Genomic DNA, 17,260 nt, shown 5'->3' on the forward strand with positions numbered 1-17,260 from the left:
AAAGCTAGCATTCCAACTGTACAATAGCTAGAAAACCGAACCGAACTGAACTGAAGCTTGACTTTGGCTATTAGAGGACCAAAGTTTCCTTGTGCTTTGTTGTTGTTAAGGTGAATTTTCAAGCATCATCTAACATGGGTTACCAAGGCAAACCTTGTTCTCTGGTCTAGTTTGTCCATGAAATTATAAACAGGAAACCTAACATATTACCAATTACTTATAAGTTGTTTCTTGTCTCGTAGTGACAGTTGCCATGCCAACAAAGCGTACAAAGAGAAGTGGATTTTTTTTTTTTTTCAACGTTTCATCTTAATTCTTTCCTATCTCGAGTTTCCTTCAGTGAAATTTTACAACTTTCCTGTCTTGTTTAAACACTTTAAACTAATGTTTTGGAGGAAAAATGTTCAGATGTTTTTTTTTTTTTTCAAATGAAGTGAAGTAATCTTTTCATATGAAAATCATGTTCACATGTAAACACTCAGTACAGACAAAAACAACCTCGCGTCCACAGGATCCTCAGAGGACCCCGGGAACGAGGTTGAAGTGACAGCGCAATGAACCAATCATAACTCGAACAATACATGCAGCCGGTGCCAAGCGCTGGAAAACGAGTGCGAGCAAGGCATGATTGGTAAATTTATTTATACACGGTTAGATTTAACCTGGAAACTTGTGAGACCGTGTAATCAAAAAAATATTTTAAACAGAACAGAAACTCTTTAAAAATCCCAACTGGCAAGGAGGCTTACCAGCTGGTTATTTACAAAGCGTGGGCGAGGATTTCAACAGGGGACTACCCCAAAACGAATCCAAGCCAGTGGACAGAGTAGGGACTTGAACCTGGGGCCTCCAGATTATGAGCCCGCGCCTGAGTCTAACCACTCGACCACACCGCCTCCTTGTTTGATTCCCACTGATTGAGAACGTGGCGCGAGTCACAGAACAGTTATGTAAACTTAGAGTAAGCCTCAGTGAATTACTCTCAACACTCAATTGAAGAACACTCTGATAAACGTTTGTATCAAAACAATTAGCTCTCGTTCTCTATCACGTGAAAGTTGATAAGCGTACAGCCTGAATCAACTGTCACTCGGTAGAAATGTCGAGCTCACTCTCATTGTCAAATAGAAACGAGGACAAATTACAGTTCGTCTTTCCATACGGTGCGAGTAGCCTTTCTACTTCTCTCAGATTCTATGCTTGTGGAAATGAAACAAGGAGGGATTAGGGAGAGAGAGCTTCCTCTTTTCTGTGCCTCGATTTGGAAAAAAACAGGGACTGATCGCAGTCTAGTCACTCCACATTGTTCAGTTTCTCGTTCGATCAAGCTTATGCTCGTGTTAACGTTTTTATTAATTCTATACAAACAGACAAAATCTTCCCAATCTCCTATGACAGACTATGAGTTTCCATAGAGTTACAGAAATGGGGCTTTCAACCCGGCATTCAGAGTGTTCGCTCAGAACAGGTAATAAGAAGGGCAACAAGATATGTGTTTCACATTTGAGAATGCTAGGTAGTAACAATGGCGTGTAATACATAAATAAACAAAAGAAATAAATCACTTCATTTAAGGGTCGAGCGCAAATGGAACATGAATACATGTATACTGAGACACATCAACCGCAAGATAACAGCTTCGTTTTATTTACATGAAGCACTAGTACACCTGTGACAATATCATTTGTATAGTTATAGATTGTCGTACATAAATATTATCTTTATACTTCAAGGCCAATTTATACCTAAAGTGTCATAAACGTCTTAATCAGAAAATACCAGGCAGAATTTTGCGTACATTCGGATTAATCCAAAATACAGTCCATTAACAGAACGAGAAATGGCATCCAACAGGCAAAACAGGATCAAAAAACTCCAGTAAAACACAACTAGTTATAAGTTATTTTCGAATAAAAAACGGGTCCACATTGCGACAAGGGAAAAATAAAATTGGGCGTGCGCATGTCATTACACTTCCCCTCTGACGTGAAGGAGATGATCGAAATTTGGGTTCGAGCTACCATTGCAAACGTGAACCGATTCTAGGTTTAAACTCAACCGTTTCACGTATTCGCATAAAATGCTACCTATTACTTTTTTACTTATTATACTACTAAATAAATATAATATGACTAATTTCGAGCGCTCAGCGCCAATTTAAAATAATTATTATTATCATGAACAAATCCACAAAATAACCAGTTGCTGAATTTTTTATTCTTTACGTAAAGGAATGAAAGGGAATATTTGAATTAAAAATCAACATAAGTGACCTTTATAACAAGGTAAAAAAATACATGTTTTGAAAGAATCTGAATGGTCCCTATAATATATTCTCTCGGTATCACTGCTATCGGGTGAACCAATTGTAAGCCTATTAGGCTAATTTTATACCCCGGCATTAGGGCGCGTAGATTTTAATTCAGGCCACAGAAAAACCGAGAAAAATTGCAGTAAATCGACTCAATAACACAGTTTTCAATCAAGTTTTTAAAAGCAACTTCGCCTTTGCTTTACCACGCTTTGTGACTGGTAAGAAAAACTTGAGACACTTCCTTTCCCAAAGAAAAGAAAAACCAAAACCAATCGCGCCTCGCTCGCACGCGTTTTCCCGCGCTTGGGGCTGGTTACACGTATTTGCTTCGAATTGTGATTGGTTCATTGAGCTGCTTTCGTCTGCCCCTGATTGGCTAAAGTAATTACTTTGACACTCAGCTGAAAACTGCTCCAAGCACTCAAACAACAAATAATACGCTTCAAAGTTTAGAGGCGCATGGCGAAATTTTATTGGACGTAGAAGAGATGTGACTAATTAATCCTTAATTTTAACTATCTCGTAGCTCTTCTTGATTATTTTGTCCGTCCATTTGCTCTAAAGGCACATAACCTTCTTGCTCTTGTTGCCTCTTGCCTTCCACACTGTGACGTAGACCATAAAATAAATAAATTGATAAACCTGTGGAAAAACAGAACAAGAAATTGTAAGATACCCTAATTAGAAACAACTGGCTGTTTACTGGTTGAATTAATTAAGTGTCTCTATTAAGACGAAGCCTGATAAAGAAACATTAATGTAAAATGATTTTTGTTTAAAAGTAAATGAAAACTTCATGCATGCGGCCAAGTATTACTCAAAATCGCGCGAAACAATTATCCCAGAGGCAACGAACGATGGCATCAATTCCGAATGGACTATTTTACGCAACCGATCCCGAGTCTCGTAAAAGATACTACACAAAATAAAGATTGCCAAAAATACGAACCGAATTAGGAGCAAGTGTGTTCTCGACTAAGGCTATATGGAGAAAAGTTGTCCCGGGAAAGAGGGTCACCCTCCCAGCCGAGTCAACTTCAGCGAGTGTTTATATGAGAAAAAAGTTGACCCCTTTGCCCAACAGCCCTCGCGCATGCTCTGATTGTCTCGCCTTGACGGAGTTGACCCGGCGAGGCAAGCCAAAGTGTATATATGGAAAAAAGTTGGCCCGGCTAGGAGGGTGACCCTACCATCGAAAAAGGGTGACCCGGCTAGGCGAGTGACCCTTCTACCCGGGACAACTTTTTTCCATACAAACAGACTACTGTTGAAACGAAACATTTATTACGTTAAAGCGAAATTATTTCTGAAGCTGGTACAACGACAGGTCTGGAGAGCAAAAAACTATTTCATTTCGAATAACAAAATCTTAGCGGGAGTTTTTATCCCAGTTATAAGCTATATCGGACACAATACCCCTCAAAACCCATTAACTTAATTTATTTTGCTAATCGGTTTTGCGGTTATCCGTGTGCACAAATTGCGAACCTATGATTTTGGCAAAGGCCGAGAATCTCACCTATCGCCATCCAAACTGCAAACCGCATCCACGTGGCCGGGTTAAGTTCCATCATAAGATAAATATTGATAAACATGGACGCGAGAGGCAGACAAGGAACGAGCGGAACCTTGAACGGTAATGGCGTTAGACTTTTGGGTTGCATACTCAACACAATAATGGCAGCTACGAAAACTATGACCAACAACACTGCGAGTAAAATGGCCCACGCCTCGCCTTGATACATGGGAATAAGGCCATTGATCAGAAACGCGCTAAAACAGAAAAAGTAAAAGAATAAAAACCAAATCACGCGTTTTGAAATCATCCCTGTTCGTTCCGTTGGCTCTCGTGCCGGTTTCGTCGACTCGGAACTCGAATTTACGTCTTCCTCGGTGCTTTTCACAAAGCCGATGGTACCGGGTTGATATCGTAAAATAAGCACTGAGGTGGATACGATTGTGTACGCTTGAAGTGTCCCTATGGACATCATTTCTACAAGGGCCTGCAGCTCGAAGATCATTGCGAGAAATCCGGCCAGAACCCCTGAGAAAAGTGTTCCAACAAAAGGGACCTCGGTGGTCTTACTGACGCAAGCGAAACTTTTGAAAATAAGTCCGTCCGAGGCCATGGCATAGAGCAGGCGCGGCAGAGGGAAAAGCCCGCCGTTTATAGCTGCTGTCATTCCACAAAGCGCGCCGACCGCAATAATATACTTAGCAAAGTACGCTCCTCGGTGTTCAAAGGCTTTCGGCAACGCCGCCCCATAATCCAACTTGTTATAAGGCCAGATCAAAGTGACGGCAGCAGAAACGCCAAAATACGCCAAGAAACAAATCGTTAATGCTATCAAAATAGACAACGGAATGGTTCTGCTTGGGTTTTTCGCTTCTTCACCCGCTGTTGCAATGACGTCAAAGCCAACGAAAGCAAAGAATGCCGTGGCGGAGCCCGCGAGGACGCCCGAAGGTCCGTACGGCATGAAATTGGACCAGTACTGCGGTCTGGCCAGGATAACACCCATGACAATGATAAAGACAATGACAACGATGTTTATACAAGTCACGCCGAATATGAACACAGTAGATTTTTTAACACCAAACAATTGAATAATCATAAGGATGCTTATGATCCCGACTGCTAAGAAATCAGGATAACTGCCTAGTCCATCGATCTGTATGGATCCAACATGTTCAAGAACCCAAAATCTAACTTTATCGTGTATCATGGAATCGAAATAGGCACTCCACGCTCGTCCAATTGCTGCAGCCCCTATCATATACTCCATTACAAGATTCCAACCAATGATAAAAGCGACTAACTCCCCAACAGTCACATAACTATAAACGTAGGCTGAACCAGCTTTGGGCACGCGTGCGCCGAATTCAGCGTAACAAAGTCCAGACAACACCGACGCGATTCCAGCGATTAGAAATGAGATCACTGTAGAAGGGCCAGCAACATCGCGAGCAATTTCACAAGCAATGACGTACACGCCAGCACCAAGAGTACAACCAACGCCTAGAGCGGTTAAATCGAGTAGAGACAAACAACGAGCGAGTTTTGTTTCCGATAAGCTCGCTAAATCAATGCACTTGCGTCTTGAAAATTTTCGAAAGCAGCCCATGCCTCCTTGACAATGAACAAAAGTCTGCCTGTGAAAGCTGTACTTAGCGGCTTAAACTGGCTAAATTTTAAAGAAACTGTGTCTTTCCTTTCTTGTTTGTTTGCTCACGATAGTTGAAGACCCATATTTACAAAAGCTCGGTTTTCCTTCCGTGAAAAAATCCAAATCTCTGATTAAAAACCACGGTGAATTTCTTGATGATTACAAGATGCGCCACGTACATTCACCCTGTTACGTACCACACTGATGACGTATCAGTTCTCCTTACTTGTTTTCACCCGCTGAGAGAACCTAGTTATGAGAATCTAGCTTAAAATCAAAAAAACTTGTATATTCTTCGTATTTTTCGTCACGTTCATGGCCTACCAGTTCCATTTGTAAATCTAAGGAGAACTGAGATTGTGATCATGTATGTGAAAAAGACCTGTAGTTTATAAATAGACCGGTTTCAACCGGTAGTTTTACAGGTAAAAAAATATTGAAAAAGAGTTGAATGAAATACCAAATACTTTTTAGTTCTAACAGCCGTCGTAGCTAAAAAATTGTAACAGTTGTAACAGTCTGAAAGACAAATGATCAAAGACGAACAAATGGGGGACGGGGATATTTAATTTTTTTTTTTTTTTGTCTTACATTTGAGCAACTGTTATTTATTTGTTCTGTTTGTTTATATTTGGGATTAACTAGTTTACTTTTTGAGTTCAGCGAATGGTGTCACACTAGTTCATCTTTAGGAACAGGTTTCTTAAATAAGATTAAAAGCAGCCAGTCTTTAAATCAAGACAGTACGTTACGCAAGTTCATAGTGGCTGGTTCGATCAAGAATCTAACGTCCCGTCAGTGTAATTAAAAGCAATCGGCAAAGAACGGCTTAAAATAACTTGAATTTGCTCTATTTGATTTCTTAAATTAAATAACTGTTTACATGTTTTGTTTTGTTTTGTTTTTTTTTTCTTTCCTAGTAGAATTATTAAGTGGTTGTCGCCTAAAAAGGAGCTTAAAACAGTTTTGCAACTCGTCACCATTGAAGAAAGTTTCAATTTCCGAGTTAATAATTATTATCTTGGTTAACTGGTATCAGTGTCAATTTTTTTTTACCGTTACCCGGTCAGCAATGTAATTTCTTTAAGGTCATCTGTGCAAAGCGCCAGAATTTAATTGAGTGAAAATTAAACAAATGAATTTAACTTTTATCCTCACTCCTGACTGCGCATGCGCGGACGATGAATTGGGACATTTATAAAGAAAAAGAACAAAATATTTAAGATAACATAAACATGCCGTTAAAATTTTTCAAAGTTTCTTTCCCAAGAATCGTTCTTTCTCAAGAAAAACATTAACCATCTACTAACAAGACAAATTGCAGGAAACCGTAGTACCACAAGTGAAGGAAGAACCAAACCTTGTCATATAAGTAGACGAAAAGCACTCATAAATTGTCGTGTTGTATGAGCCGAGAGAAGGTTAGCATCTCCCTCGATAAGGACGAGAAAAGTCTTCGGACTTTCAACCTACAACACATGGTTAAGGCTATGCCACTTACTTTGTGGCATCTAACCAATTTTTTAAGATCTCGAGGTCCTTAGCAGCGCTCAGTTCCGCTGTTTCTGGAATTCTCTTATTTGGCCATTATTTCCTCCTCTGCACGATGGACTCGAATTTAGAAAATGCGAAACAAACTTGGAAAGTTCACCGCATATATAATGACATATGGTTCGTTATCAATAAATTTACCAACTCAGCAATGACTCTCCCAAACAGAAAATAAATAGCAGAGGCAAATGTTTGGTATTTTCACCCATCCTATGGCACTGACAACAAGGAAATTACAGCCGAGTTACAAAAGATTAACAGCTACCTGTGCTACGTTTTGATTTTGTCGCGTAACGTCGACGTTTAAAAGTCCGACGTTAATTGAAATAGCTGTGCACATGGCGAGCAAAGCACCTCTGATTTATTTAGAAAACGTAGCAACAACTATTTCAGTTTCGTCCTGTTAGCAAGCGTAATGAGAAAACCTGAATTCTCATCGGTAGAACACTGACGAAGCAGTTTTTTGCTACAATATTTCAACTACAACAACAACGCAAAAACGCGCTTTAGGAACCATCTGAACTATATAGTTCTAGCAATATTTCTTGATTGTTTTTTTTTTTTTTACAATTATTCCGCTCGCGCTTGATGGATATGAAATGATTATAGCCAGCGAGGCGCGTATATCATCTCATATCCAACGCACACTCGTAGAATAATTGTTATGAAATAACCTGCAATACGTGTAAGGATATTATACATTTTTTTCTCTAGAACTCACCTATAACCATCCAAACGGCAAATCGTATCCACGTCATATAAGAAAGCTTCAGAATAAGGAAGACATTGATAAATATGGAGAGCAGTGGTATGGCCGGTACACAAGGCGCTTTAAACGGCAGGGGCGTCTTGTTCTGGGGCTGACGTACAAGGAGCACTATACAGGCGATCAGGAGAACACCTAATACAACAGCCAGGCAGATGGCCCATGATCGAGCCTTCAAAAGGGCCTCACCTCCCCAGATTAGAAAGATACTTAAGAAGAAGAACATTAACACGCTGCAGTAGATTCCAATGGCCGCACGACGCGCCGTTTGCAGAGTGGGGCCGTTATTGCCCTCGGTCAGTCGGGTGTCCTCTTCAGCTGTTTCTTCTTTGAGCAGGTTTTCCTGGCTGGTTGAAAATATACTTTCTCCTCCCTTAACAATGCCTACAGTGCCGGGCTGATAGCGGAGCAACAGCACACACAGGGCCACGATTGTGTAAGCTAGCAGAGTACCAATGGACATCATTTCTACTAGGGCTTCAAGGTCAAATATCAGGGCAAGAAACGCCGCAAGAGCGCCTGACAGGACAGTGGCAATAACTGGGATCTCTGTCTTAGGATGTACCTTAGCTAGAAACCTAAAAGGAGAGGGAATGAACGAGAAATTAAAACTGTTCGCTTTAAAGCGTTTTCCTTTTTATGATTGTCATGAGCAATTCACGTGTGCGTTGGTATTGCTTTTCTATGTTCTGTCACTGACTGAGATAAAAATGGTACATGAAACGGATTACATGCAGCAAATGACAAAAGCTCTAAGAAAACAATTAGTTTTCCCTTACTTGAAAATGAGGCCATCGCTCGCCATAGCGTACAGCATTCTGGGTAAAGGGAACAAGGCCCCTATTAGCGAGGCACTCAATCCACATAGGGCACCCACAGCGATGATGTATTTGGCCCACGCGGCTCCTCGCATCGCGAACACTTCTGGAAGTGCGCTTCTTTCAGCCAACTGGTTATAGGGCCACATGAGTGTTAACACGGCAGAGACACCAAAGTACGCTACGAAACAAATACCTACGAAAGAAACAACAAATAAAAAAACATAAGCGAGTTCACAATATAAAAAGGTTGTAACACGCACGTTTCAGGGTCAATCTTTCGGGAAATTAATATTTTTTTTGGCGAATACAAAACCATGTCGCACGACAAATTAAAAACTCAATTCACGTTTCACGGATAATTATTATGAAAAACCACGGATGCTTGGCTCTTGTCACTTCGGAAGGGAAACAAAACAGTCATTACTTATTAAGCCAAAAAAATGGTAATTCGCAAGTTACGAAAATGCTCCTTACCACCAGTACAAAACCACTAAATTATACACCGTTCGCTACATAGCAGTTAGTGTGTGATATGTTTTTCTTAGCGTCGTGAGCTCAGTGTTAGAATTTAATTTTGCCATGTTAGAAAATTCTCACTTTCTGATGAAGTCCTTTTGCCTTTTTTTAATTACCAATTTGAACTGGAACTGACGGCATGTGACGCTTTTTACGTCACCGTTTTCACCTGTCCACATTAGAAACGGTGCGTTTTCGAAAGTCTGCACTTTTGAAATCGTTTTCGAAAGTCTCCGTTTTTATCGGCGTTTTTGGGCATTTTAGTGTGGACGATAGGCGAAAACGCATCAAAAAGTATGCGATTTCAAGCGAAACGCATTAGAGTGGATGAGGCCTTAGAATGTCTCCAGTAAAACGCAGTTGGCAAACAGCCGCAGGAACATGGCGGTTTAATGACGGATGAAAGTCATGGAGTTTGAACGCAAAAAAGACCCACTTTCCGTCATCGCATGAGGATATACCTTAGAAATCATGTACTTTAGGACATTAACAACCAATCAAAGGAAAATAAAAGGTGACCGACAATTTGATCGTAGTAGCACTTTAAGTAAACAGGCTCTTTTTTATGAATAGACGGCCTAAACTAAACGTTGCTAATTTGGACCACAAATTAAATCGAAGCGATTGCTTTTATTCGGTTTCTCTCAGTAAAAGAAAAATCCAAAACAAAAACCAAAATATGTTTCCGACCCTGTGAGGAATTTTTCGGTGACGTGTTTGAAGACTTCTCGCCAAAATGTATGGCAAAACTTAGCTCATGACAGAAATTTTGTCTTTTTGCTTTGCGGAGTAGACGCATCTGGTCTTATCTGCCCATAAAAGCGCATGCGTTACCATTTCCGAGCACAGTTGGCTTTTTCAGTCGAGTGCGTCCATCATGGAAGATAGCTCAAGTAGAGATGACCCCTGAAGAAAACAATTTTCTTCCCAAACGACATCCTTTAACATGACGCACTACCCTTAACATATTTCTCCTCTACCCTCTCTCTCGCCACGACTTTGCCAACTTCCTTTTTTCTTTCTTTTAATTTTTAATTTTTTTTTCATCCGTATTTTTCCATCCGATTTTTGTCATCCGCCATCCGCACGCATCCCGTCCTCCGGTTTTTTCAGACACTCCTGAGAAAGAACAAATCCAATGAACGAAGTACGAACGCCAGCATTGAAGAGTTCGATCACGTTCTCGCTCCAAATTCTAAAGACGAACTCGCAACCGGAGAAGTACTGATTTAACATCTGCACTGTTTGGAAACAAGTAAATTTTGTAAGCGCCCGATATCAGTTACAATAAACCTCCAGATTATAAAATTGAAGAGCAAACACGGATAAAAAGTCAATCAATAGTCTGAAATGTCATCCAACTCCCACCCCCCCCCCCCCCAACCCACAAGGGGCGTTAGGGGGAGGAGATGGCTGCCATTTCAGACTAAACAATCAAAAGAAACAAGAATTTAACGGCTGGTTTAACTGACTACGCTATCCGCAATAATAATTTGTTATCTGACGTTCCTGACGCAGGTTTGGACGGTTTTACCGGTGGAAACAGGTGTTGAACTCTACAGCTGGTAAAAATCAATTCAACAGAGCACGCAGTACACACGTTCTATAAAATGTTGTATAAATTTGCAAATGAAATCGGAGTGTTATCATTTACAACAAAGTTTGCTAAGCAACAACCAACCAGTGGTCGCCCTCAAAACAGTGAAAAATCAGGCATTTACACCGAAAGGATTTTTTAAGATGACCAGTACTGGAAAGAACTGCTCCCGGTAACTTTCAGTTAAATGGCCACACTTGACTTAGGACTTAACACAGAGCCATATCAAATGAGAACTACGTGATTTGACTGCACCGAGTTACTCTGAGACTAAAAATTTGATAAACTTGAGGGTCAACATTGACCACAGATTAAAATTGCCTTTCTAAATAAATATTAGCCATTGAATTTCTGTTCTATCACAGTCTCGTTCATGACTTGTTGTTGTTGACTGAATAGCAAGTAAAATTTGAATTTCTTACCCAAAGCCAAAACTATAGAGATCGGGATAGCTCTACTTGGATTTCTAGCCTCCTCGCCGGTCGTTGCAATCACATCAAAACCAACAAACGCGTAAAAACACGTCGCCGCTCCTGCAAACACGCCAGAGACGCCGTACGGAGCGAAATCTCTCGTCCAATTCTCGCCCTTCGCGAAGTAAATCCCCACGCATATTATAAACAGGATCACAGTCAGGTTTATTCCCGTAAATATAATATTGAATCTAGAAGAATTTTTCACTCCAATGGCGAGAATGAAAGTCACCAAGAGTACAAGAAACAGCGCAAAAAAATCTGGATACGCTGAAATTCCCGGCACGTGGATTTCCCCCATATGCGACAGTGTGAAGTTGCGAATTCTGTCGTTGAGAATAGAGTCAAAATAATCGCTCCATGCTCGCGCAACAGACGAGCCACCGATCACATATTCTAGAAACAAATTCCAACCGATGATAAAAGCGCATAGCTCTCCCACCGTCACATAACTGTAGATGTAAGCAGAACCAGCTTTTGGGACCCGCGCACCAAACTCAGCGTAACAGAGCCCAGAGAGAACCGAAGCGATCGCGGCGATAAAGAAAGAGATCACGATGCTAGGTCCGGCGATAGATCGAGCCACTTCTCCCGCCAACACGTAAATTCCTGCACCGAGTGTACTGCCAATCCCCAAGGAAGTCAAGTCGAATATCGATAAACAGCGAGACAGTTCAGATTGCGATAGAGCCTTCGAATCGACGATTTTCTTCTGGGTAAATCTTTTCACCAGAAAGGCCATTTTCGGATGCGATATTCCTTGAACCATTAAATCGCTTCAATTAACCTCAAAAGGAAAGCCGGCGTTTGACGACCGAACGGCCGCTGTGAAATGAACAGTGCTGTTCAGTTGGCCGGCGAAATCATCGAGCAGAGACGAAGAAGTTTCACTCTCCACCTAAATGTTGATACTGCGCGCGCTTGAATGTCATTTTGTCTCTTTACGTCACTGAAATTTTAGGTTTACTTCCTTTCTGTTTCGTGACAGCCTAATCAACGCCATCAATTATTCCATTTCACAGAGAGCTAGAGACTGTGTTGGTTTGTGGGAAATCAAGCGAAATATTTTTGGCATTCATTAACCCACAATTAACCAAGCCTAAGTGATTTCTTCCACTAATGGTCAAATACAAACAGGAAGACAAGATAAGCGATAGCTTTTAGCCGCATGAACAGCTGACTATTTCGATCAAGGAACTATTATTTTAGTCAATACACCAGGGCCGTACCTAGGATTTTTTGTCTGTGGGGGCAAACTCCGCACACCCCTCACAGGGGTCTACCGTATGTAGACAGGGTTTCTAGTTGAACATTAATTTTGTTTTCACTCCTACACAGAAAGTTGCCTCTACGACGTTTAGAGAAAAAAAACACACCGAAGCTTTTTTTTTATAATTGCCATGACTTCTTATGGAGTTAACATCTTGTTTAGCTTGAAGTAAATATTGTTTCTCATTTTAAAACACAGTCGATACACTGCTGTAAACAAAGGGAGAAAATCACTGAGCTTCCACAATGCAAACGCACTATATCAGTGGAGCGAAGCATTTGCAAAAACACAGTCGTTATTTAAATACAATTCAAGCCTTTTCAGTATTACTGTGACACGTTGCATAGCTCTATAACACGCTACAACGATTACTAGAGAACCTAAAAACCAAATAGCCGTGCCAAGAAACACAACTCCTTGTGAAAAACACTAATAGTCGGGCCCGGCATTCCAACAATTACAGAATGAAGCTCATTGCATGATACAGGCAATGATTAATTTCTGTCCTAACATTACACAAATCTCAACAAGAAAGGCAGTTAAAACTATCAAGCACTTAAAAGATCCAAGCCAAACCCAGCTGAAATGCCCTATGTGGCATAAAAACACCGTCGTCGAACACGCGGAATAAGAGATCATATTCAAAAGGAAGAGAATTTGTTACAGCGAGTTATAGCTTTTTCTGCGCGCCTAATTTACACCTACTTTTGTTGTATTTGTTTGTGCTACATCTTTCATACCTTTCGCCCCCACACCTTTAAAGATGATTATGTATGTAAAGAGCCTTTCTGACACTCCTTTTACCCTTTTTAAGCCAGTTTTCTTTGCATAAGTTTTTAGTGTGCGCGTCATTTTCAGTGTTGTAAAGTTGTGTTTCGCCGTTTTTATGTTAGTCGTTCGTTTTCTATTGTTTCTCAGTTGCTTATTCCATGTCGTTACTTGTAGTATTTTTTAACATCTTTTATTTAATCTTTGTATTTCAAGAACCGTTCTGGTACGGATTTGTTTACCGTCGGGATGTGTTTGGAATGGTGAAGTTTTCGAATAAAGTGATAAAGTAGAGAGCTGAGTGTAATTAGCAGCGGCTACAGAATTCAAAAGAGGAAACTCAAAAATCATTAGGCGCAAATGAGCTGTCGGATGATGAACATGTGATGGTTAAATCCAAACCCGCTACAAATACTTGCGAGCAGGGCAGGCTTTTAAAACCAATTTATCTCTGAAAAAAAAATATACTTGTATAACCTAGATTTAAAAAGACTAAAACACGCGCCAGAAAGTGGCGTAGGCTTGTCAGTCTTTATTTACACACCAAATTCTAAACCATAGGCAGCACAAACTGACAAAATCATTATTTTCATAAGAAAACCGGTACTGGCTTTTGCCTCAAAAGATTTTCCAAAATAATTATTTGGAATTCACATTGAAGGAATATTTTTTCAGTCAATTAGTCGATTTTCTTGTGATCAGTGTGATGTTAGAAACAAATTGAGTTTTCCTGGCGGGGGCAGCTGCCCCCTCTGCCCCCGCGCTAGGTACGGCCCTGTACACGCCAAGAGTTGCTGTCATTTTGGGAGCTAACATCTGCACATTCTAGAAGTCGAACATAAATACATGCAAATTTTCATAATCAGTTCTATGTCTTTTTACCAGCGTAATTCAATGTGTTCTTGTTGTCAACAAAAAAAAAAAAAAAAACCGAATAAACCGTCTTTTTTAACCAAGCCAACTCCGAACTAGAATTATTATTATTATTTAGTTTATTTAGTTTATTTTATTATTATATTATTATTATTATTATTATTATTATTATTATTATTATTATTATATTTTATTTTATTTTAATTTTTTTCTGTTAATTACATTCAATTATTCAGTGCTACAAATTATTCAAGAAATTTATTAGCTGACCCTTTCAAAGGATCTTATAATTGATCCCTTTTTGTCTACAAGACCACTCTAGTGTTTCGCAATAGTCGACGTGTTGTCACCGCAGCACATCCTCGAGACCCATCCTTGAAAGTTTCTTCCCTTAAATTCATAACGTAATTATCCTCCTAATCCTATCTTTCTCTTGCTTCTCACTGGTCATTTGTTATAAATTTGACTGCTGCTCGTATGTTGTGGCTGTTAAGTACTGTGTTTAGAAGAGCTAAGAAAGTCCACGGAGCTAGTCAAAAATAGGCTAGGCTAGGAAAATGGGACGATTTGATTCGCAGTTGACAGGGGCAACCCTAGATGCCTGGTAGACTGCTAGACAAAAGAAACGCCGTGAGACCGCAAGAGTGTCGGCCCTCCTAACCAGGCTGGTGAAAGAAGAAGGGGTTTCGGCTACGAAGAGCTCTGGAGGAGAGGGAAAAGGACATCCTGTCCCTCTCCGCCTCTTCGCGTTCCAAACTTGCGAGTTATGTTCAGGAAATGTTATCATAGGATGATATCGACTAAGCTGTGCTAACTTTTGTTTATTATATAAATACCAATTAAATACCAGGTGAGCTTTCGCGCGAAAACATGATAATCTTCACACGTGACAATAACATGTTATAACCTTTGCAATGGTTACATAGTAAATCGCACCTTTCGCAGCAGCGACGCCTTTGCCAAAGTAGTCTCGATACAGTTTCAGAATACCGTTCAGAATGGCGGATAAACCGAACTGGAACTAAATATTCTCGATATCGACGACAATTTTTAATGCAGAATATCCTCTATATATCATTTTCCTGTCTGTTTTTCATTCATTCATTCATTCATTCATTCATTCATTCATTCATTCATTCATTCATTCATTCATTCATTCATTCATTCATTCATTCATTCATTCCTTCCTTCCTTCCTTCCTTCCTTCCTTCCTTCCTTCATTCGTTCGTTCGTTCATTCATTCATTCATTCATTCATTCACTCATTCACTCATTCATTCATTCATTCATTCATTCATTCATTCATTCATTCATTCATCCATCCATCCATCTGGCATCCATCCATCTATCCGTTCGTTCGTTCGTTATTCATTCATTTGTTCATTTATGAAATGAAATGAAATGAAGAAATAAATAAATAAAGTTTATTTATTCATTCATTCATTCATATATTTATTTACCTATTTATATTTTTTGTATGTTTTTAGCTCTCAGCAAATATGGTCCAACCAGCCCTATCGTTGAGGACTGCTATGCAATCACAGTCCTAGGTAAACTATTCTCTACACACAAATAAAAAAAATATGCTCACCAATGGTAAGAACTGTAGCTACAGGTACATCCTTAGACGGATTGTTCGATTCTTCAACTGTAGTAGCGATAACATCGAACCCAACAAAAGCATAGAAAGCTGATGCAGCTGCGGCGAGTACCCCGGAGAAGCCGTACGGCAAAAAATCGTTTCTCCAGTTCTTTCCTTCAGCATAAGTTCCTCCAAGGATAATGATAAATGTTATGACAACTAGGTTGAGTGCTGTTATGATAGTGGTTGCTAAACATGTTAACTTTACGTTGAAACACAACAGTCCTGTAACAACAAGCGTTAGAAGAAACGCAAGGAAGTCAGGATAAGTCGCGAAGACTCCGGTCGCGCCGAGTTTGCCGATTCCAGACAGCGTTAAATTCCTTATAGCGTCGTTCAGCAACGCAGAGTCTAAGTACGAGCTCCATGCTCGGGCGAGCGAAGAAGTTCCTATGATGTATTCCAATACCAAGTTCCAACCGATTACAAAAGCGCATAATTCACCAATGGCCACATAACTAAAAGTGAACGCGGAGCCAACGCGAGGAACACGCGCTCCGAACTCGGCATAGCACAGTCCAGCTAGCAAGCTTGCTACGGCAGCGATGAAAAACGACAGCACCAGTCCTGGACCGGCCACATTTCGGGCTAAAATCCCAGCGAGAACGTAAACTCCAGCTCCTAATGTTGAAGCGACGCCGAGAGAGGTCATGTCTAACTTGGTCAAACATCGTGATAGCTCCGTTCTATGGATCGTGCTCGGGTCGACAAACTTCTTCCTACCAAAGATTTTCAAGAGGCCCTCCATGCTTGGCTAAGACTGGGAATTACTTCTTATTAATTTCTTCGTTGTTTAGTTTTGTGAGTTCACTTCAAGGTTGAGCCGACAGATGCTTTCATGCGAATCTTGTTTAGTTGAAAACACATTGATTTTGCTGCACTGTTTGAAAGCAGGTGTTTCATCTAGGGTGATACCGACAAAAACTCTACGCCGTAATAACAATAACAAAAATTAATCTTATGGCAAGAAGGTTCCTTCAATTAAGGTGAAAGTGCTTTTACCCAGTAATTATAATTTCTCATTCTATTTAAAATGCAAATACCATTGTACAAATGCAAATTTAGCAGCGGAGTTTTCCCGCCTGATTCACTGAAAATAATTTTCTTGATTACGAAATTTTTTTTTACGCCTCTGTTCCTCTAACTGCTGTTATATGGATTTAAACAGCTCTTTAATTGCAAGAATATATGACTTTTGACCCTCAATGTTCTGAATTCTAACAATGTTTTAATCATCCTCAATTAATTTTTAATAATCTTTCCAACCGCCGACTTGAAAAGTGCATGCATGTCATTAATGACCGCATTAGTGAAGTTTCACGACGAGTCAAAATCCCTGAGTTTAGTTAGTAACCGGACTGATTGCCATTGAATCTGCTCTAAAGATTTACTAAACAAACTTCTCTTACCAAGAGCGAAAGACCTTTGAATTAACCTTTCCTGGCACTGTAAAAACTAATAATGAATAACAGATAATCGCACTTGCGAAAAGAATCGGCCTGA

The 17,260-nt window shown here is 40.1% G+C and overlaps 2 protein-coding genes and 1 non-coding gene across 3 annotated transcripts; 1 reads left to right on the plus strand and 2 right to left on the minus strand.

Moving 5' to 3' along the window:
• Window positions 1-1,621: 1,621 nt before the first annotated feature.
• Window positions 1,622-7,730, minus strand: LOC146477226 (cationic amino acid transporter 2-like). Its single transcript, XM_085113681.1, has 2 exons — window positions 3,834-7,730; window positions 1,622-2,956 (listed from the first exon to the last, which is right to left on the minus strand). Exons 1-2 carry the CDS (start codon window positions 5,437-5,439, stop codon window positions 2,826-2,828), a joined length of 1,737 nt encoding a protein of 578 aa, XP_084969807.1. The 5' UTR covers window positions 5,440-7,730; the 3' UTR covers window positions 1,622-2,825.
• On the plus strand, window positions 6,881-7,008 carry LOC146477227 (U6atac minor spliceosomal RNA). Its single transcript, XR_014865443.1, has one exon. It is a non-coding gene; the product is annotated as a U6atac minor spliceosomal RNA (small nuclear RNA).
• A 12-nt stretch (window positions 7,731-7,742) lies between the features above and the next one.
• On the minus strand, window positions 7,743-17,012 carry LOC146477228 (cationic amino acid transporter 3-like). The gene is made up of 3 exons (XM_085113537.1): window positions 15,707-17,012; window positions 8,578-8,812; window positions 7,743-8,376 (listed from the first exon to the last, which is right to left on the minus strand). The coding sequence occupies exons 1-3, from the start codon at window positions 16,503-16,505 to the stop codon at window positions 7,743-7,745; spliced, it is 1,668 nt and encodes a 555-aa protein (XP_084969663.1). The 5' UTR covers window positions 16,506-17,012.
• Window positions 17,013-17,260: the final 248 nt, after the last annotated feature.

This window comes from Pavona decussata, unplaced genomic scaffold, assembly GCF_977016875.1.
Source record: "Pavona decussata unplaced genomic scaffold, jaPavDecu1.1 SCAFFOLD_71, whole genome shotgun sequence".
Lineage (NCBI taxonomy): Eukaryota > Metazoa > Cnidaria > Anthozoa > Scleractinia > Agariciidae > Pavona > Pavona decussata.

What these genes read in the sequence shown, in the direction of transcription:
- LOC146477226 (XM_085113681.1), bottom strand. Translation starts at nt 5,439, where the DNA reads ATGGGCTGCTTTCGAAAATTTTCAAGACGCAAGTGCATTGATTTAGCG. An exon ending in TGCAGTTTGGATGGCGATAG is followed by an intron (nt 2,957 to 3,833) that starts GTGAGATTCTCG and finishes GTTTTTCCACAG; the next exon opens with GTTTATCAATTTATTTATTT.
- LOC146477228 (XM_085113537.1), bottom strand. Translation starts at nt 16,505, where the DNA reads ATGGAGGGCCTCTTGAAAATCTTTGGTAGGAAGAAGTTTGTCGACCCG. An exon ending in AGCTACAGTTCTTACCATTG is followed by an intron (nt 8,813 to 15,706) that starts GTGAGCATATTT and finishes TTTCTTTCGTAG; the next exon opens with GTATTTGTTTCGTAGCGTAC. An exon ending in AGCGATGGCCTCATTTTCAA is followed by an intron (nt 8,377 to 8,577) that starts GTAAGGGAAAAC and finishes CTCTCCTTTTAG; the next exon opens with GTTTCTAGCTAAGGTACATC.